The 21,939-nt window shown below is 58.9% G+C and overlaps 1 protein-coding gene across 1 annotated transcript; it reads right to left on the minus strand.

Annotated features, from left to right (window-relative positions):
• Nucleotides 1-48: 48 nt before the first annotated feature.
• Nucleotides 49-21,635, minus strand: LAMB3 (laminin subunit beta 3). Its single transcript, XM_058819269.1, has 23 exons — nt 21,626-21,635; nt 21,061-21,148; nt 20,259-20,416; nt 13,067-13,181; nt 12,855-12,928; nt 12,586-12,765; nt 11,977-12,040; nt 11,577-11,752; nt 11,155-11,275; nt 10,536-10,724; nt 10,301-10,456; nt 9,707-9,906; nt 8,712-8,823; nt 8,050-8,422; nt 7,350-7,510; nt 6,521-6,729; nt 5,382-5,585; nt 4,545-4,689; nt 3,519-3,726; nt 2,403-2,544; nt 2,124-2,300; nt 1,203-1,356; nt 49-428 (listed from the first exon to the last, which is right to left on the minus strand). Exons 2-23 carry the CDS (start codon nt 21,107-21,109, stop codon nt 292-294), a joined length of 3,504 nt encoding a protein of 1,167 aa, XP_058675252.1. The 5' UTR covers nt 21,110-21,148; nt 21,626-21,635; the 3' UTR covers nt 49-291.
• Between the last annotated feature and the right edge of the window lie 304 nt (nt 21,636-21,939).

Below are 21,939 nucleotides of genomic sequence, written 5' to 3' on the forward strand. Positions count from 1 at the left end.
AAAATAATTTCCTGGTTTATGAAACCCTCTGGAAATAACAACCTGGGGATGTGTTTATTTGCCATGGGAGCCTGAGGTCTCTTCCCCCTTTTTCCTCCAACCACTGGGCAGCTCTGGCCAGTCCAGCCCCCTCCATGGGGGTGCTCCTTCGCTTCAGTGCAGCTATTTTCCAGAAGTATGGAAAATTAACTTGCTAAAAATAGGGAACTGGGCACAGGAGAGCTCCAGCTGGAAAGTGGGATGAGCGCAGCAGCCGGGGTGTGCAGGGGAGGCAGCCATGCCCCAGGCTGCTCAGGAGCAGCTCTCGTAGTAGGCGACTTTCCTCTTGATGCTGTCCCGGATCCTGCCCACCTTCTCCTCCAGCCCCGACAGCCGTGACACCCTGGACACCAGAGCCTTGTTGCCTTCCTGAATTTCTGACTCCAGAGCTGAGGAGAGAGGGCAGGGAAGGGAAGGGTTACATGGTGGGGCTGGGCTGAGCCTCCGCCTTGCTGCTGCACAGTTCTGACAGGGCAAGAAAACCAACATGCTGCACTCCCTCTGAACAGCCCCCAGACACCATTCCCTTTAGTTCTGAATGCCAGAAAATGGAAATGAGTGTGTGGAGGAACATGGGAGCAGTGGCACTGCAGGCAGGGCTTCCCTTCATGGTGGCACCCTTGAAAACTCTCCATTTCCTGGCACAGCAGCAGCAGCTCCAGCCCACATCCCACCCTCTCACTGCCCAAAGTGCACTGTCTCCTGTCACAGACATCTTTCATGGAAAATCCTTTCCTTAGGAGTTTTCCTCCTGAGAAGCTGAGAGGCCTCAGGAACAAAATGTAAACAATGGTTATCTGCTGCTGTGGAATGCAACAGGTGCATCTGGGATTGGTGTCATGTGGTTGTTTCTAATGAATGGCCAATCACAGTCAGCTGGCTCAGATTCTCTGTCCAAGACAGAAGCTTTTGTTATGATTCTTTCTTATTCTATTCTTAGCCAGCCTTCTGAAGAAATCCTTTCTTCTATGCTCTTAGTATAGCTTTAATATAATATATATCATAAAATAATAAATCAGCCTTCTGAAACATGGAGTCAGATCCTCGTCTCTTCCCTCATCCTCAGACCTCTGTGAACACAGTCACAGTCTCCCTCATAACACCACAGCAATCCAAGCCCCTCCCCATGGCACAATCATGGCACGGAGTTTTGAGAGCCTTACTTTGCATCCTGAGCATGATGGCCACGGTCTCCTGGAAGAGTGCCTGTGCCTCCTGGCCGATGCTCTGCACCCTCGTGCCCCGCTCGCCCAGCGCCGGGCCCTGCCCCAGCCGGCTCTGCAGCTCCGAGTACAGCTCCTTCACCTGGGCCAGGGCCTGGAAAGGCACAAACACTGCAGGTAACACCCAGCAGCCTGGGCACGGGGCATTGCCAGTGCTGGATCCTGCTTGCATGTTAAATGGATGATAAATGTTAAACAGAGCATTATCTGTTACCAAATGTGTGCCAGTTTGTGATGCACCCACAGACCAACCAAGAGACAGCTCCACGAGGCAGGAGGCCTCAGGCAGGACAGACCAGAAATGAGGGGCCAGCAAGGGGCCTTAGGGCTGGGAATGGCCCCAGCAAAGGGCCTTAGGATTGGGACTGGCTCTGGAAAGGCTCAGCAGCAGGACGATGCTGTGGTGTGACAGCTCAGCAGCCATGACTGCACAGGAACGTGCCATGGCATCACCGAGGGCACAGCTGGCCGTGGGCACATGCCGAGTTGGTACCTGCTGTGAGCCGGTACCTGCTAGGCCCTGCTGATGCCTGCTGTGAGTGGTACCTGCTGGGCCCTGCTGCCCTGCTCTGAGCTGGGCCCTGCTGTGAGCCAGTACCTGCTGTGACCTGGTACCTCCTGGGCCCTGCTGGTACCTGCTGGGCCCTGGTGCCCTGCTGTGGTTTGGTACCTGCTGGGCCCTGGTGCCCTGCTGTGGTTTGGTACCTGCTGGGCCCTGGTGCCCTGCTGTGGTTTGGTACCTGCTGGGCCCTGGTGGCCTGCTGTGGTTTGGTACCTGCTGGGCCCTGGTGGCCTGCTGTGCCGCCGTCCCCGCCGTGTCCCCGGCCCTGCTCTGAGCTGGGCCCTGCTGTGATTTGGTACCTGCTGGGCCCTGGTGGCCTGCTGTGCCGCCGTCCCCGCCATGTCCCGCGTGTCCCCGGCCCTCAGGCGGTTCTGCTCCGTGCTGCGCTGCAGCTGTGACAGCCGCTCGGCCAGCCCGGCCAGCCCGGCCCCCATGGCCACCACGTTCTTCTCAGCTGGCCCGAGCACGGCCTCGATCTGAGGGCACAGGGATCAGAGTCACACCCAGACTCTCCCCGTGCCAGCCCTGCTGGCTGAAGGAAACACACGGGGCACAGGGAGGCCGCCAGGGTCCCTCACCTCCTCCACGCGCTTCCGGATGAAGTGCAGCGAGAGGCCCGAGCCCCCGAGGACCCTCTGCACCTCCAGCAGCATGGTGTTGGCTCGCTGCAGGTTCCCCAGCACCTCCTCCATGCTGCCCTCCACCGCGTTCGCCCGGTTCCTGTGGAGAGGTGGGAAGCAGCCAGGAGTGAGGGTGGAAAAGGCAAAGAATGGGAGTCCAGGACACAGAAGTTTGGTTTAAAATCTTGGGAAACAGGAGAGGATTGCTGCTGGCAATGTCACAATGTCCCAGCCCCAAAACCCACACATCTGGACTCCAGCAGGTCTCCTTGTGAGAGGAACATCAGTTCCACTTCACAGCCTCAAGCAGAGGAGACAAACTAAAAAGGGGAGATAAATGCCTTCCTCCAAACTAGTCTGAAACATTTATTTCATGGTGCACGACAAGGTGGCAAAGGGAAAACAATAACCATGGAAGCAGCCCCAGTGAACAGTTTGCTGCTCGGGCTGGGTGACAGCACCCTGGAGAAAGCCAGGCACCTCTGCCTCATCACTTCCAGCAGGTTAAGCAGGTGTCAGACACTGCCAAGGAGTTTACAGATTTATCCTGCTGACCTTCTCGCTGGGGTATTGCTGCAAGTCAACTTGTGACAAAGCAGATGCTCCAAATTGGCAAGGACACCCTGTAATTACTTTTTAAGGGACCGTGGAATAATTGTCCCAACTTTCACCCAGAAAACAAATACCCCATTAACTCTCCCCATGCTCTCTTGTGCAATTAGGATGTAGGTCACCAGTATCAGCTAATACCAGGGCAATGCTGTCATCTCCCAGCACAGGCACTCGAGATAAGAGCAAAGCCTCCCCTGCTTTCCATAAAGCCCTTCTTGTCCTGGAATCTTTAACAGGATCTATTCTGGGGAGATTTATCTGCACTGGGGCCCCGGGAGGTGTCTGGAGATTGCAGACTCATTCCTTTAGGCACTGGATGGACACAGAAGATCCTGGCCTAAAACTTGGGATTGTGCAAGTCAGGAGAGCTCGGGCAGAGCAAGATTGGAGCCCAGCTGAGAACCAGCAGCTGCAGCCCAGCCAAGGGACCCTCGGCTGGCCGTGGCTTGAACCCCCACCCACCTGGCCTGCTCTGCCTCCTGCTGCAGCCTCTTGGCCCTGGCCACGTCCTCGGCCGTCTGGGCAAGGATGTCCTCGGGGCACTGCAGCTCCGCCGCCAGCTTCTGGATCTCGCTCATCCTCCTCCGGACTGCGGCAGCATCCGTGGGGAGGCGCAGGGACAGGACTGACTCACTGATCTCCTGGATGGAGGCAGGGTCCGTGTCCTTGTCTGCAGACAGACAGAGAGCGTCAGGGAAGGGAGGAGGAGGGCAGACACCCATGCACGTCTCACACACATCTCCTCATTCCAGGCAGCCTCCAGCATCCCTTCTGGACCCACCTCTTTGAGTTCCACGCACTTCTCATTCACACCAGCAAAGCCTTCAGGAAACAGCTGAAGTGATGCCTTGAGTCTGGCAATGCTAACAGCATGGCTGAGCCCACAGCAGCCAGGCAGCCCTCACTGAGCAGATGAGGGTGTCTTTCAAGACAAGCCTTTTTTCTTTTCACAAATACAAGTTAATAAATCAGAAGCAGGCAGAGCCCAAGGGACATTAGCCCCGCGATTAGCTCAGAAATATCTTCACTCATCATTAACACCAGGCAGCACCAAATGACCTGATTTTCTTATTCAGCTAATGCTCAGGAGGCTCATTATGTTATTACAATCTGTCTGTGAACAATAAGTCATCCCATCAGTTTATAGGACAATAAGGAATCCTCATCTGATTAACAGCCTGTTCCAGAGAACGGTCATCTGTCTGTCTGTCTGCATCAGTGAGCATGGCCAGAAAACCTCAGTGCATCAGGTCCCTGCTGGCTGCAAACCCTCATTCCTGGAGCATCCAAGGGACACCTAGATGCTCTGGGCTGGTGACAAGGCGGGGATTGGGCACAACTGGGATTGTGACCTTGGAGGTCTGTCCCAAGACCAGTGATTCTCTGACCACTCGAAACAGCAGCTGTGCCATGCAGGAGGCAGGCTGCAGCCCTGCCCTGGTACCTGCCATGCAGGAGGCAGGCTGCAGCCCTGCCCAGCCCTGGTACCTGCCAGGAAGGCGCGCAGGCGCTGCAGGAGCTGCCGTGCCCGCCTCACGTCCCCCTGGAGCTGTGCCCTGCTGAGCCCCAGCTGCTCCGCCAGGCGCCGCGTGCTGCTCTGGATCTCACTGGCCGACAGCTCTGTCCTCTGGATCTGCACACAGAAATCAATCACTGCTGGGGCCTCTGCTCCCTCCAGAGCTCACAGCCCTGGCCTGGGTCAGGCAGGATGTTATAATGCTATAAAGATGCAACAATACCCTGCTCTCACTGTGCCAGAGCTTCAAAGGGCTGTAAAGGTTTATGACTGAGGGTTGGGTCTGCAAAGGAAGCTCTCAAAGAGGGACAGCACCATTCAGCTTTTATAAATACCTTTGAAATGCATTTTGAATCACTTTGGAACCTCACTTTCTCTTTGCAAGGCACAGAAAGAAGCTGCAAGAGCCCTAACCCATGAACTCTTTCTGGTTGCATCAAACGTGAAGAATCTGAGAGTTTTCCATATTCCCAGCCCTCCTGCCATGCTGATCCCAACCCAGGAGGGAGAGAGGTGTCCTTGTGCTGTGCCCAGTGCCTTCAGCTGGGGAGGCAGGAAACACACAGAAATCCACTCCAAAATCCCTGGGTTTCTGAAACTGCCCAAGGGGTTAAGCCCTGAGGTGGGTATTCCTCACTCTCTGCTGTGGTAAGCAGAGCTCCAAGCATGGATGGGCAGTGCCCACACTCAGAGTTATGCATGGGCAGTGCCCACACTCACCAGCTATGGACGGGCAGTGCCTACACTCATAGCTATGCACGGGCAGTGCCCACACTCACCACCTGTGGACGGGCACTGCCCACACTCACCAGCTGTGCCGTGTCCCGCAGCCGGGCGCTCAGGCTGCTGAACTCCTTGGCCGCCCGGCCGGCCGCAGCCAGGGCGCCGCTGGCCAGCGGGAAGAGGCCGTGGCAGGGCTGGCCAGCCCCGCAGGCAGAGCTGTTGTCCCGAGGGCACAGCAGCCCCTGGCAGCGGGCAGGGGTGCACGGCTCCGCTCGGGCCCCTCCACACACCTGGGCAGGGAGAGAAGAGCTGGGGTTGGGCAGTGCACGGCTGGATGCACCTCGGTGCCCACAGGGAGGCAAACGCAGCCCCGCAGGGATGGCACACCCTGCCAGGGGAGCTGGGACTGCTGAGCCCGTGCTGCAGGAGCTGTGTGGGCACCGGATGGAGCCCAACGGGCTGGCACTGACACAGGTGGCACAGCACAAAACACTGGAGATGTGCCGGTCAGAGAAGGGCAGGCAGAGCTGGATGCCCCCACCTGAGCCAGTGGCACCTGGCCAGCATGGCATCACCAGCCTGAGCTGCAGCAGAAACAGGAGCCAAGCCCCAGTGGCTCCCAATGAGTAACAGCACATCTGTGTGGAGCAAACCTCTGTGCAGAACCACCCCTGTGCCCTACTTGCTTTGGGGGAGAGCTGCACCTGAGAGCAGCCCCTGGGAGCAGCAGCTCTATCTCTGGCATCTGTCAGAGCTGCCCCAGGCTCTCAGTGCAGCAGGGCACCTCCACGTGCCCAGCCAGGCCAGGCTGGTGGCTCAGAATGTGCTGGTGCCCCCAGCAGCAGAGAGGGGAGGGAGGCTGGTGGTCTCCACAGCAACCGACACCGAAATGGGTCTCCATGGCAATAACAGAGCGGTGAGGGAGAAACAAGAGAAACCTCAGCCAGAAATTAAGGGGGTCTCAGAGATACAGAAGTGACGTGAGAGAGTCCCTGCAGCGAAAAGGGCAGGCTGGGAGGGGGTGGAGGGCAGAGCTGTGGGATCTGTGATCCCTAAGCAGGGGATGCTCAGCCAGCTCTCCAGCTGAGTCTGTCTGGACAGTGCTTTGTGTCCTGCTGTGCCTGAGGAGAGGAGCAGGGCTGCAGGATGGGATCCTGAGCTCTGCAGGGCCCCTTGAGAACCAGCCACACCCTGGACAAGTCACAAACCCGCTTTCCATCCTCACCTGGTTGATGACAGGGGTGAGGTCGGGCCCCGAGGCCAGCTCTCCCTTCAGGGCCAGCAGCCGGGCCGTGTCCCCGGCCAGGTCCCCCTGCAGCCCCTGGGCACTGAGGCGGCTCTGCCTGGCCTGGGCCAGCAGCCCCGGGGCTCCCCCGGCCAGGCTGGCCGCGCTGCTGGAGCTGCGGTGGGCAGAGCGGATGGTCTGCAGGGCTCCTGGGGAACCGAGGCGATAAAAGGCACAAATGAGTCACAAATGCAGCACAGCCCCTCGGGGAGGCACTGCCCCTGCCCTGCACTGCATTCCTGCACAGGAGAGGGTGCAGGGTTAGTCACCAAGACATCACCAAAACTCCTTTTGGTTATAAACACCTTCCAGCCATTCCCTCAGAGAGCTCCTGAAGGACTGGACTCAGGGCTGGAGTGTAAACTGAGCTCAGGGCTGAAACTAAACTGAGCTCAGGGCTGAAACTAAACTGCAGCCAGCCCAGGCACACCCGCTGATGCTGGCCTTTGGCAGGGCAGGACAGATTTCAGAGCCTTTGCCCAGCTCCTGAGCAGCCCCATCATTGCCCTCCAGCACAGGCAGGAAGGAGGGTGGCCAGGACACAGAGCTCTGGGCAGACAGAGAGGTGCAGAGTGAGCACTCCTGGCTCCCTTCCCCAGCCATGGGCCAGGCTGCATGGGCAGCACCTGGAGAGGAGATAGATGTGGTTGCTGTTCTGACAGCAGGGTAAAACCCCCCTCATCCACCAGCCAGGGAGAAAGCCCAGGCAGTCACACTCAGGTAAATTAATGAGTGCAAATGAAGAGATGTTGCAGCTGCAGAGCTGTACCTGACAGGTCTGTGCTGAGGCTGCTTTCAAACTGGGTCTTCTTGCTCTGGTACTGGGAGCTGGTGACAAACAAGCTGCTGTTGAGGGCTTCCAGCTCCCTTGACAGAGAGGCAGTGTCATCCAGGAAATGAAGGTTGGGATTTATGCCTCGAAGCTGCTCCCTGGCAGAGAACAGGAACAAAATGAGAATTAGAGAGAGAGCAAAGCAGACAGAGAGCAGGGCTGAGGGGGCCACCTGTGCTGGGGCACTGCCAGCACCTGGCAAAGGGTCACTCCTGAGCCCAGAGACAGCCGAGGACACGTCAGGCCCTCACAGGTTTGCAGAGAGGAGCTGGGCTGCAGCCCCTCCACAGCAGGGCCATGCTCATGCAGGGACCAGGAGTGATGGATGTGCCCTGGGAGTGCCACCACGCAGCCCTGAGTGCCACCACCCCGTTCTGAGTGCCACCGCACAGCCCTGAGAGCGCCACCATGCAGGCTCCCCACACTCCTCCTGCATCGGGGACATTGTGCATGGGACAGGCAGATGTGAAAGCAGGACAGGCACACGTGGGAGTGCTGCTCTGCTGCTTCCCTGGTGAGCAAAGCCAGGCACGGCAGGGACAGAAATGAAGCAGAACCGTACAAGCATCTCCCAGAGAAACCCCAGCATTTCCCCGTGGATCAGGGCTGCACCCCACGGGCAGTTCCCATCCCTCACCTGATGACAGTCAGCACACCGCCTGCCTGGGCCAGGCCCTGCTGTGTGCCAGGGGGGTGCCCCAGGATGCCCAGCGCCTGCTGCAGGTTGTCCTGTGCCCGCGCGAGGCGGGGGTCCAGCTGGGAGCCCCCCGTGCCCGCGGGCAGCCGCACCGTGGCGTTGGCCAGGCCGGCCTGGCGCCGCTGCAGGAGCTGGATGTCCCCGTCCAGGGTGTGGAAGCAGGGGTGGCAGGGCTGGCAGCCGGGCTGGGAGCTGCAGTGCCCGCGCTGGCAGCGGTCACAGCGCTGCCCGGTGACCCCGGCGCGGCACAGGCACCGGCCCGTGGCCTGATCACAGCCCCGCTCCTCCGTGCCCTGGAAATCACAGTCACACTCTGGGACAGGGGAGGGGAGGGAGAGACAAGGTGGTCGTGAATAACTTCATATAGCTGTGTAAAATCAGCCCCTTAATTAGGGTTAATGAGTCCCACCCCAAGCTGATGTCCATCCTCTCCTGCTGGCACAGGCAGAGGAATGGGCAGATCCCCCAGCCCTGGAGCTGGCACAGCCCCTGGCCCTACAGGGTCAGCCCAGGGGGCCCAGGACTCACCCAAGGCTGCCCAAGGGAGGGCACTGGTGGGTAAATCTGTGCTCCCACCAGGGAGTACCAAGGCCAAGCAGTACCTGTGCACCCTCCCCGAGCATCCCTGTAGTGCCGGGCTGGGCACTGCCGCTGCCCCACGGCCGAGCACGTCTGTCCTGTGAAGCCGTCCCTGCACGGGCACTGCCCTGTGAACTGAGAGGGCAGCACGTCAGGAACGCCTGGCACAGCTCTGCCCCAGCTGCTTCTGACCACCAAAACCAACCATGGACAATTTCCCCCTCTCAGTGTGTGCCCAGGCCGTGCCCGAGGTGCCCCTGCCAGGCTGCAGCTTTGGCACAGGATGCAAACAGGCTCCAAACAGCCCCAGCACCACCAGGAGGGGGCTCAGCCTTGTTTCAAAAACAAAGCAATCGCCCACGAGCAGCTGCTTTGCCATCTCGGGTCTCCTCCCCACGCTGAGCTCATTTGGAACCTATCTTAGGCTCTTAGAATTTGTCATGGTTTGGGGTTTTTTGCATTTAACTTTAATTTTCCCAGTTGCCTCTTAAGCCTGAAGTGGCACACATGCTTTTCATTGACAAATGAGCGTAATTAACTTCCTTCGCCTGGATGAAGATGTCTTATTAGGACTTTCTTGATAAATATCAGGCTTGTTAAGTGACTTAATCTTGCCTCAATAATTACCACTTCCTTTCATTTTCCTGAATAGTCTGTCATGGTGTTTTCTAAGAATCAGGAGGAGCAAAATAGGAGTGGGATGCACTGGGGAACACACGGCACTTTTTGTGAAGGTTCCTATGGATGGGGCAGGACAAAGGAGCCACCCAGCAGGTGAGTTTGGTGTTCTGACAGGTGACAGTGAGGGGACACAGAGCCATGGCAGTGTCACCCTGGTCTGGGCAGCTCAACCCTGAGAGCCCCTCCCAGCAGGAAGGGGAAGGGGAAGGGGAAGGGGAAGGGGAAGGGGAAGGGGAAGGGGAAGGGGAAGGGGAAGGGGAAGGGGAAGGGGAAGGGGAAGGGGAAGGGGAAGGGGAAGGGGAGCCCCCAGGAGGAGGCTGCAGCGGGCTGGGGGTACCTGGTTGCACTGGGGGCTGCGGGAGCCGCGGGGGTGGCAGGCACAGGGCTGGCAGCCCTGCCCACTGCTCAGGCCCCAGTGCCCGGCCGCACACTGCCCGCAGTCAGTGCCCACCACGTTGGGCAGGCAGGAGCAGCTGCCGGTGTCACCATCGCAGGGCGCGGTGTCCTGCCGCGTGCCCAGGGCGTTGCAGGTGCACCCTGAAACAGGGAGGGCATGGGTGAGGAGCAGCCTTGGGGGGAGCCCCCAGACACCCAAGGGGGGCTCGCCTCCCTCCCTGCCCACCTGAGCTCAGGAGATCTGATCTACACCAGGCTCTGACAGCATCCCCCAGACAGGAGAGCTGCACCTGCATCTGCACCTGCACCTGCATCACCCCTGAACCCTGGGAGCACTCAGGACACAGCTGCACCCCCCAAACACCACCTGCCCTGTGCTTTTTGTTAAACTGACACCTGAAACCACCCCCAGAGCTTTTATAAACCTTTACAAAATGGGCCCTTGGCTCGAGAATCCCAAACCACAGCTGGGCAGGACAGAGTTCCCTTTTGTAAGGGGCATCCCAGGGGCAGGGGGTGTCCCAGGGGTACTCACTGCGGCACCCAGCAGGGTTGGCACCAGCCAGTTGGGCAAAGCCTGGCTTGCAGAGGTGGCAGCGGTCGCCCTGCACGTTGTCCTTGCAGACACAGCGCCCTGTGCCCGGGTCACACACAGAGCCGGGCACGGTGCCCTCGGGGTCACACTCGCAGGCTGCAAAGGGGCAGGAAAGGGCCCAGCTGAGGGGGCAGCTCCTGGGGCAGGTGTTGGGGGGTGTTTGGGGGGCACTCACGCAGACAGGCCTCGGGGTGGCTCAGCTCCCGCCGCGGGTTGCGGAAGAAGCCGCTCTGGCAGCGCTCGCAGTTGTTGCCCTCGGTGTTGTGCTGGCAGCTGTCACACACGCCCCCGCTGGCCCCACCGCTGGCCTGGTACAGCTCGGGGTCAAAGTGGCACGAGGACGAGTGGCCATTGCAGTCACATCCTGAAAAACCCCAGCAAACGGCTCTGATGGGGCCAGCACCGTGCAAATCCCCCCCGGCTGCAGCGGCGGCGGCACTAGAGGGTGCCCAAGGCTCCCGTGTGACACCCATGACAGCCCTGTGGTGGCACCAGGGCGCTGCTGCAGCCACGAGAGGCAAAGGTGCCGAGACACCGTGTGAGCAGCAGCCCCGCAGAGCCCCAGGAAGGGCTGGGGGCTGTGGGTGGGATTTCGGGTGGAGGGATTTGGGCCAGGTGGGATTTGGGGTGGGGGGAATTGTCCCAGGTGGGATTTGGGGCTGGGAGCTACGGTCGGGTGGGCTTTGGGGCGGGGGCATTTGGGCCAGGTGGGATTTAGGGCGGGGGGATTTCAGCCAGGTGGGGTTTGGGGCAGGGGGATTTGGGCCAGGTGGGGTTTGGGGCGGGGGCCATACTCTGGCAGGCGTGGGCGTCGCTGTCCTCGGCAGGTGCCCAGGGCCGGGCATTGAAAAAGGCAGCGCAGCGCTCGCAGTGCGGCCCCGCCGTGTTGTGCTGGCACACACAGTGCCCGGGCACCTGCTGCACAGACAAAGGGTCACACACCCACCCTGGGGCAGCGGCTCAGCGCGGAGCCTCACCATTTGTGCCCAGCAATGAGCCTCCCACAGCCCATTCCTGGTCACTGTGGCCGAGGAGCACCCCAGGCTGGCAGTGCAGCCATCCCAGCGGTGCCCATGCCCCTGGCAGCCCATGGCAGAGCCATCCCAGGGTGCCCATGCCCATGGCAGCCCATGACAGAGCTATCCTAGGGTGCCCAGGTCCCTGCCAGAGCCATCCCAGCGATGCCCATGCCCACGGCAGCCCATGGCCAGCTCACCGTGCCCTGCTGCTCCCCCGCAGGGCTGCAGTGCTCGGCGTGGCCGTGGCAGAAGCAGCTCCCCAGCACCTGCAGCTCCGTCACGGCGTAGAAGGTGCTGGGTGAGTGGTAGCCCTGGCGGGGGACGTGGGGCAGCTCGGTGAAGTTGATGCGCAGGTTGGTGAAGGGCCCCAGCCCTGGTGGGGACAGGGGACGGGTGAGCAAGGGAAGGAGGACGTGGCACGAGGAGCAGCAGCTGAGCCATCAGCAAAGAACAAATGCTGCTCTGGGACAGCCCAGAGGAGCAGCTCAGGGTTCCCCAGGGGTTACCCCAGCTCAGCACTTCCCAGCACTGCAGGGAGAACCACGAGGAGCCTCATTCCCCTCTCCCTTCCCAGCCCTGCAGGAGCCCACCACTTACTCCCGATGACCTGGCTGTAGGAGGAGCTGATTGTAGACCCCAGGTCTTGGATACTGAATTTCACCTTTGAGGGGAACAAAGAGGTTAAAAAGCAGGAAACTCAAGCTGCTCTCTGCTCTGGGCACTGTGTGTGCTGGACTTGCCTCTGCTCAAATTCACTAAACACAGTTAGAGCTGCAGGGGACACAACACCTGCCTGGCACAGAGCAGCAAAGGTGGTCCTGCAGAGGAGCAGGGATCTCCCCAAGGGCTGCCCTCAGCACTGCTGGGTGCCACGGGCCCCACCCCTCCCCAGGTGTGCCAGCCTTCCATGCCACACCCATCACCAGGTGTGCCAGGTTTCCATCCCTCACCAGGTGTACCAGCCTTCCATCTCCCCCATCCCTCACCAGGGGTGCCAGGTTTCCATCCCCCATCCCTCACCAGGGGTGCCAGGTTTCCATGCCCCAGCCCTCACCAGGTGTACCAGCCTTCCACCGCCCCCACCCCTCACCAGGTGTACCAGGATTCCATGCCCCTCACCAGGTGTGCCAGGCTCCCAGGCCACCCCCTGTCCCTGCAGCCCTGCCTACCCCAACCCCAGCACTACCGCAAGACCCCGGTACCCACCGTGCCCCCGTGCCCGGGGTGCCCCCGCAGCTCCTGGCACCGGGGGTCATGCCAGCCCTCGGGGGAGCCGGGGGGCACGTGGGGGAAGGCAGTGGCACAGTCAGATGCCAGGTACTGCAGCACCTGCCACGTCCCGCCACCGTCCAGGGAGCGCTCGATCAGCATCGCTGCGGGCGGCGCCTGCGGGCAGGGACAGGCACATGGGCTGGCACCAGGCTGGCACCGTGCAGTGACAGCTCACGAGCACAGGAGCTGCCCCACACACCCACCCTGAAGTGCAGCACCACGCTGTGCAGCTGGAACATCTGCTCCAGGTCCAGCTGCAGGGACACGCGCTCCACACCTGCGGGCACAGAGGGCACCGTCACAGGGGGACATGGGGACAGCACCGGCCATTTCCTCCTTTCCTCCCCGTCCCCAGAGCTCAGCACCGTGCCCTCCTCCCCTCGGGCGGGCTGTTGGCAGCCGTGCGTGCCCTCACCGTTCTGGGACTGCCACCAGCGCGCGCGGCCGGCCGAGGACAGCACGTTCTGCACGCGGTGCCCGCTGTGGCTGTGGGGCAGCCTCGAGTCACACCTGCAGCACTTCATGCTCCACTGCAAAGAAAAGACAGTGACCACCCCTGCAGAGGCTTCGGGGGTGAGGAGGAGAGGCAGGGTGGGTGCATTGAGGACCGAGGAGCATCAGCACAGCTCAATGAGAGCTGAGGGACCGTGATCAGTGAGACTGATGACACTCAGGCCACTCAGCCTGCACACCTTTTTGAAAGCCACAGCTCAAGGTTTTATGGACTAAAAACTAAACCCAAAACGCCTTTGACTAACACAGATTTTTGGCAAACCATCAGAACTGTGGTTTTTTTAAGCACCCCCCCTGGTTTCCGCAACACCAACACTGGCTAGAAAGCCCTTTGCAGCCTTTCAGCGCTGCTTTGCCCTTTCCACCCAGCCCAGGGCTGTCTCTCCTATCCCGGGCTCAGGCTGTGCTCAGCCCCCAGGGCTGTCCCCCGGGAGCAGAGCAGGAGCTCGCAGTGGGTCACAAGCCAGGGGGTGGAAGTCGAGTGGCTCAAAGTTCAGCCCTTCACTTGAGCAAGTGACCCGGGGAGTAAACAGAGATCCAGCACGGGCAGCGGGAGAAAGGCGTCCCCCGGGAGCAAACAATACCCAAATTGTCACTAACCAGGCAACGCTCCCTGAAGGCACCAGCGGCCACCAAGGGGCTGGATCAGGAACGGCAGAGATTGAGCAAGGGACAGGGAAGGGATGGAGAGCAGCCAAGGATGGGGTGGGCGAGGACCACCAGGAAACCGGGATGGAGACAGCCAGGGGGGCCCGGGTGGGAAGGGCAGGGCCAGGGCGATGGGAACTGGGAGATGGGGAATTGGGGAAATGGGAATTAGGAGATCAGGAATTTGGGAGATGGGGAATGGGGCAGATGGGGAATTTTAGGAAAAGGGGAATTAGAAGATCAGGAATTAGGAGATCGGGAACAGGGAGATGGGGAATCAGGAATTAGGAGATGAAGAATTAGGGAGATGGTGAATTAGAGGGATGGGGAATTTGGGAGATGGTGCCAGAGCCCACAGCAGCATCCCTGGGGACAGGGAAGTCCCAGCTGAAGCTCTTGGAGAGGAGCCAGGGACTGCAGAGACCACTGGGAGGGGGAAGATGCTGCTCAGACCATGGAATGAAGGGCTCAGCACCTCCAGCCTGGTGGAACAAGTTATCCCAAGAAACTGAGGCTGCCCCAGCCCTGGCAGTGCCCAAGGCCAGGCTGGATGGGCTTGGAGCAGCCTGGGCCACTGGAGGTGTCCATGCCAGGGCACTGGAGCTGCATCATCTCCTCCAGCCCAAACCCCCTGGCAGTCTGAGGTGCCAGTGGCAGCCGAGGAGGCTCCCAAATGGAGCAGTGGGACACGTCTGTCACTGTCACATGCCACAGGGATTAGGGAGGATGGAGCAGAGCGTGCCAGGGGTGGCAGAGCCAGCCCTGATGGCTCAGAAATGTCACCCTGGCTGCAGAGGGGGTCTGGGCCTGGCAGGGGCACAGGGAAGGCAATGAGACACCCTCTGCAGGGCTGGCAGGGGCTGCAGTGGCTCTGGGTGACTCCGGAGGCATGGGAGTGCTGGGAGCCCAGAGGGGAATCAGCTTTCAGGGTCTGGGCAGGGCCAGGGGGTGACAAGGGACAAACAGCACCGCACAGGCGCCCTGTGCTGAAACCTTCCTCAGGGTGCTTAAAGAGAGGAGCCAAATCCCGCCCAAACCCTAAAGAGGGCCCTTCATAGGCTGGGGAAGGGACAGCAGGGTGGCAGCCACTGGGACGCAGTGACACCACCATTAATGGCTTCCCCTTTAAAAATTAATTTGTGGTTCACAAAAATCAATCTGTGGTCTCATTCCTCACACAGCCCAGACCTGGGTCTGCTCTGTCCCAGGCCTGGGAACCTCCCCCAGCTGGGTGCACAGTGGGATCCTCACTTGGAACCCATCTGTTTCCGTATTTTCCACAATCTTTATGTTCTCTGTCTATAAATACCCCACACAGGAGTTGGCAAACTGCAGTATTTATAACAATATCGAAAAGTAAGCAAACATCGCACTGAAAATATATAATCATGCCATTTCCCTGGCTCTACCAGCGAGAATCACAAATAATTTAATCAGGACTAGGCAGAGCTCATTTCAGAGAATGGCCATGAGCAGCAAATTGTCAGGGAGCTGCAGGAATTATCCACAGAAATAATCTAGTGAACAATTGCCAGCGGTGATTAAGCTTCCCACCAGTCCTGACTGTGCTCAGCAAATGGGAAAGGAAGGTTTCCTGCAAGGGGAAAGGTTAATCTCGGCTAAATTATTCATTAGGAGTGACTCGTGCATACTTGTGAGCTCATTCACACAGCCAGGGACAGCGTGGCTGCACCCCCACTCAGACCCAGTGCTAAATCAAAACGAAGCTTCAGGGTGAGAGACAAACCCTTCCCAGGCAGCCCAGGGCTGTGCTGGCTGCAAAAATCTCCTTTATTTTTTTTCCCCTCAGTTTTTTAATTAAGACTAAAATTAACACTGGAAACCAAATCCATGTCACATCCTCGCAGTGAGTTGTGAAACCCCTGCATTGCACAACAGCAGGATTTGCCCTGAGCAGCTGTGACTATGTGGCTCAAAGTTCCTTGGGACAGAGGGAATTACCAAAAATGAGTGAGGAGAGCTCCAGCAGCACGTCCCTGCTTCAGCCCTTTGCCATTTCCATTTCTGACCGGGCTCGGGGGATGCCTGGGAGCTCCAGGGGCTGCAGCTCTGCGTGAGCAGAGGCAGGGCAGCCCTAAAAGGGGCTCCGGGTCTGCAAGGGAATCTCTTCGCACCCTCTGTACCTCCAGGCTGCTCCAGTCACCCCAAATCCGGGTTGTGGAGGCTCTGGGGTGAAGGGAAATTCATCCCAGACCTCTGAAAGATAATTCACAGCACAGTTGTGCGAGAGGGAAAACTCCTGTGCTCGGAATAAATAGAGTCATATCTCAGAAATGAATGGAAAGGGGGAAAAGTCCACAAAGAACAACCTGAAAGTGGCTGATCATGGCAGCTCTGTGTGCTCTCCTCCTGCCCTGGCCTCGTGACCCAGCTCCTGAGCACAGGGCAGCAAAGCTCACACAGTTTAACCGATGGCCCCTGCCCAAGGGTATTTCAGGAGCTCCTGCTGCCATTTTAACATGGGCAGAGAGCCCTTGAAATGAAACCCTCCTGGCACAGCAGCACGGCCCAAAATAAACCGCACTTTTCATCAGCAGGGAGGGAGGCTGAGCTGTGCAGGCGTGGAGCAGAGACCCCTCCAAGCTTTGGGGGTCCCAGCTGTGCCCCAGGGCACAGAGCACTGTGCCAGGCAGCCCCTGGCACTCAGCCCTTGCACACCAATATTCCATAGGGACACCAATCACCATTCTGATTCTATCTGGGAACACTGGAAAGCAGTGGGGATTTGTACACACACACGGATTTGGGGTTATTAACAATGGGGTGGGCAAAGGCCCCTGCAAAGCCAGGTTATGTCATTCCCTATTCCAGCCCCAGGACACTTCTCTATTCCAGCACTGGTACCTGCAGCAACGGCTGTGCCAGGCTCCTGGAGCAGGGCACAAATCCATTCCTTGGCCATGGCAAAAGGCAGCAAAAGCCCCCAAGGCTCTGCCATCATGGTTAAACTGCCCAGTGAGCAGCTGGCATTCCCTAAACTGGACTGGGATTCAGTCTGGGAGCACAGATCCAGCACAGAACCAGGGAGTTCAAAGGGATCACAGTGGAGTTCCCAGCCCCACACAGGACACCCCAAAATCCCAGCCCGGGCCTGAGGTTCTCTGTGCCATGACATCAGTGTCACTTTGGAAATGATGCTGGAAATGAGCTCTGAGTTTTGCTCAAACACAGAGAGGTCTCTGCCCCCAGCTTGGATTTACCCCAGATTCAGGGGGGCAGCAGAGGTGGGGTGAAGGCAGGAGTTGGACAATCCTCCCAGGGATGAGCTTTAAGGAAATGCAGTTCCTCTCCCTCACTCAAAAGCTGAGGTGGGTGAAGGCAGGAGTTGGACAAACCTCCCACGGATGAGGTTTAGGAAATGCAGTTCCTCTCCCTCACTCAAAAGCAAGCTCGTGGCTGCTGCTTTCCTCAGCCCATCTGTTCTCACATCAGCAAAACCTCATCTGAAACCCGCCAGGCTGATCTGACAGGCTGCAAAGCCCAGACTGCAGCAGCTTATCCCACACCCCAGCCGGTGCCAGGCAGGGAGGAGGTGTCTCCCAGCATGTGCCAATCTGCAGCCCCCAGGCCAGGGAAATGAGCTGCAGAGAAGGAGGAGGGAGCAGCCACGGGAAATGGGCTGGTCTGGGCAGGTGGGGGCACAGGGAGTGCCTGAATGCCTGGTGAGATCAGCCCTGAGCAGCAGCCTGGGCAAACCCCTGACAGGACAGAGAAAAAGCCAAACCAGAGCCACGCTTTGGTCCATCCAGCCCGGTTGGATTGCACAGATCCATTCCCCGGCTCTGTGCAGAGCTGGCTGGGTGTGAGGGAGGCTGAGTGGGAGGCACAGCTCTCCCTGCTCCAGCCCGGGGTGGGCTCCCAGCTCCCTGAGGGATTTGGGCAGGTGGCCCAGCCCCAGCACAGCCCCAGAGCTGTCTGGCACGTCCCTCCCAGCAGATATTGGCCGGTATTTTTGGAAGAAGCCAAAGAGGAGCCGGTGCTGAGGCTCCAGAGCAGCCCTGCCAGGCAGCTGCCCCCATCCATCAGCACAGGGAGCCTGTGCTGTGCCAGGGGTGGGCTCACATCTCCCCGCCTGGCTCCCACAGGTCCCTCTGGAACTCTCCTCTCATCCCCCTGGATAGCTCCATGGCACCAGAGCTGGTAAAGGGGCTGCCCACCCTCCTCATCCAGGCACCCGCAAAGCTCAGGTGAGACAGGCAGAACATATACATATATTCTGATATATATATATCAGATACATTTACATATATTCTGATATTTTTCATATATTCTGATATTTATATCAGATACATTTACATATATTCTGATATTTTTCATATATTCTGAGATTTATTTCAGATATATTTACATATATTCTGATATTTTTCATATATTCTGATATATATATACCAGATACATTTACATATATTCTGTTCTGTAGTTAAATGAAGCGCTAACTGAGGCTGACCCACCCCCAGTCCATCCCAGCCCGTCCCACCGAGCATCCCTCAGCCCCTCCCGACCCCAAGCCCATCCTCGCTGCATTTCCCGGTCCATTCCCGTTTCCCTGCCCTGCAGGCTCCATCAGCAGCCCCAACCCGAGTGTTCCCAGCCGGGCCATTGCCCTGCCCGGGCTATAATGGGCAATGCCGAGCCCCGGCCAGGGATGGAGCAATCGGGAGAGCAAAGAATAAAGGTTACAGGGATCCGGGGCCGGGCAGACAATGGAGCAGAGGCTGCGGCTGATCAGTGACCACCAGAGTTGCAAAATTGGGCCCTGGGGCCGGCAGGAGCAACCCCTGGTCCCCTGCCCTCTGCTGAGCTTGCAAAACCACCCCCGGATCTGTGCCCGTTTGGCAACTGAGCCGCAGCAGGGCTTGTCACCAAAAAGAGCCCTAGAGTCTATAAAAAGCATGCCCGTTTAATTTATAGGATGGGAATAGGGAAATCGAGTTCATTTTTGCTTAAATTAGGGAAGTAGAGAAAGGGAGGGAAGGATTAGGAAATGCTGAACCCGTGGGGATTTCTCCCAAGTTGAGAGCTGGTATAATCAAACCTCCATCAGCAATTACAGCTGCAGAACAGAAATCAGGGGATTTGCTCTCAGTAACTCTGACTCTCTCATTTCAATAAAGGAACAAAATGTCAGGAAGAGAAGAGCCCATTCCCAGAGCTGCAGAACCCAGCTCAGCACAATGTTAACTGTTCACATCCCCTTTAACCCTGCTGCTTGTAAGGCAAGGGACGAGGGACACGAAAACCAAAGAGTTTTGGGATTTGTAGCCTGGAAGAGACGAGTGCAGAGCTGCTCCTGCCTCCCTCCCTCCCTCCCTGGCCCTGCAGCCTCATCTATAAGCAGAAATTTGGAAGGAAAAGCTAATTAAGCCACAGGAAGCAGTTGGGGGTTATTTGTGAGCGCAAACGCTGATCCCTGGGAGCAGCAGCAGAGCTCCAGAAAAAGGGAGTGGAGGAAATGCCTGACTGAGACTGTCAGCAGGAAAAGGACCTGAGGGAGGGGAGATGCTGCAGCCAGCCCAGCATGCAGGAGGATTGGATGCTCACACCCCTCTGGGACAGGAGCTGCCCCTTCCTGAGCCCAGGGACGAGTGGAAATGTGCCCAGCCCAGCCAGGACAGCACTGGCTCCACCACAAATCCACAGCCACAGCTTGGCCTGCAGTTTGCAGAGGATGGAAACCACAAGGCTGACTCACAGGAGCTGGGCTCCAGTGCAGAAAGCTCTGCCCCACTGGGGAGCTGCCACTCCTTTCCTCTGGAGCATCCCTTCCAAAACTGCCTGTCCCGCACTGAACCCTCGGGGCTCCTCCCAAGGCCCTTTTGGGGTTAACAGCAGCCACAGAAGGCTGCAAGAAGTGCTCACACCGGGGACACATCACTCTGCAGCTCCCAGATCTGTGCTCGGGCAGATTTATCCCCAAATTCTCCCTCTGGCTCAGCAGCAGGGTGGGAATGCGCAGCGGGATGCAGCATCATCCCCCCAGCGGGATCTCCTGCCTCCACACAACCGGGGACTGGAAACAACTTCAGCAGCTTTTCCAAGCTGGAACGCTCCCATTTACGACAAGCAGATATGAGTTCAGTTTATAACTAAAACGCCCAGGGACAGGAGGGTTGGGGATGTTTTGTCCCCAGTGCTCCATGCCAGAACCTTGGTGCCCTTGCTGCCCATGCCGGAGCCTTGGTGCCAGCTCAGCCAGGGGGATGGCAGGGAAGGGCTCCAGGGACGAATCCCAGCATCACAGAAAGATTTGGGTTGGAAAGGACCTTAAAGCTCATCCCAGTCGGGACACGTCAGAGTTCAGAGCCCTCTCCAGGCTGGAGCATCCCTACGGGGTGGGGAGGATGAGGAGGATGAAAGAAGGGAGGATGAGGGGAGGAAGGCTCTCCCGCCCCAGGGGAGCTCAGGGTGAGGGGAAGGGGCCGTACCTGTCCGTGGGGGGTGCAGTACGTCTCAGGTTTGCTGAGGCCGCAGGTGGAGGAGGCGCTCAGGTGAGGGGCCCGGCCCAGCAGCAGGTCCCCGGGGGCCGGGTAGCAGGCACCGCCCTGGGAGCAGGATCGCTGTGCTGCCAGGGGCTGCAGGGCAGCTGCAACAGCGGGAACGGGGCTCAGGGGGTGCCAGGGGGCACAGACAGACAGACAGGGGCACAGACGGCAACCAGCCCCACAGACAGACAGACAGACAGGGGCACAGACACCGAGCAGCCCCACAGACAGACAGACAGGGGCACAGACACCGAGCAGCCCCACAGAACCAGGAGCTGCTTGCTGCACCAAACCAGCCATGCCTGGGCATGTGTGAACAAGAAGGATGTTTCAATCTGAGGTGGAATTTTTTTTTTTTTTAATAACAGTGCTTTGTACTAAGAGTTACTTCCAAAGCACCTCCTTGCCCTGGCCCCAGGTTTCGGGCTGCAGGGATGCTCTGTGCCTTGCCCTGGAGGTGTCCCCTGGCCCCAAAACCAGCCCAGGTTGGTGTCCCCTGGTCCTGCAGCTCAGGACAGAGAGCAGGCTCCTGCCACCCCCAGCACTGCCATCCAGCCCAGGCTCCGCTGCTGCAGCTGCTGCACAGCCTCCATCAGCAGCATTGCTCTTCACTGAGCTCCCATCAGCAGCACTGCTCTTTACTGAGCTCCCATCAGCAGCACTGCTCTTCACTCAGCTCCCAATACCAGCATTTCTCTTTACTGAGCCGTTCCCCTGCTCTCTGGCAGCCCAGGGTGAGCCTTACCCAGCAGGACGAGCGCTGCCCATGGCCACAGCTGGCAGTGAGGCTCCATCCGGCCACAGACACAGCTGGGGAAGGGTTTGAAATGAATCTGAAAAGAGCAGAAATGTCAGTTCAAAAGCTCACTCCGGGTCCTCCTCCCTCCTCACTTCACAGGGAGGTATTTCTAATTAATCTACACAGAATAGCATGGGGGGTAAAAGTCAAGAATAATGAAAGGAAAACCAGATGCTGAAACTGCATTTGCCTGCAGTGCAATGAGCCCCTGGCCCAGCCCTGCTGGTGCCGGGTGGGATGGGGCTGGAGGGGATGGAGCGAGCACACACAGAGCCCTGCAGCCCCCGGGCACACTCTGGGTGCCCCAGCCCCTCCGTGTGCCCCAGCCCCTCCGTGTGCCCCAGCCCCTCCCTCACTCTGCGCTTCCAGACCCAATCCCAGCTCACATTCCAGGAGAAGCAGAAATCCATAAAAACCTCCCGTGAGTGTCTCCCGCAGGGAAACGAGCCCCGTGGGACAGCCCGGGGAGGGAATGCTGCCAGCACACACCCACAGCGAACAGAAACCTCACCTGGCCTGTCCCCTGGGTGTCCCCTGTGTCCGTGTCCCTGCTGTGTCCGTGTCCCCGGCAGAGCCTCGAGCGCCGGCCGCTCCTGCAGGCTTTAAACGCGCCCTGCCTCACCTGCAGAGAGGTGCTGTGGGTGCAGCGATGACAAAGGAGTGATTCAGGGTGAGCCCCAGACATCCACACCCTGTGAGCGCAGCGCGGCTCCGGCAGCGCCGGGCGGGCACGGGCACGGGCACGGGCACGGCGGGGGAAACGCGGATGGGGCTGTTTGACCCGAATGGGGGCTGTTTGACCCGAATGGGGGCTGTTTGACACGA

Source organism: Ammospiza caudacuta, chromosome 24 (assembly GCF_027887145.1).
Source record: "Ammospiza caudacuta isolate bAmmCau1 chromosome 24, bAmmCau1.pri, whole genome shotgun sequence".
NCBI lineage: Eukaryota > Metazoa > Chordata > Aves > Passeriformes > Passerellidae > Ammospiza > Ammospiza caudacuta.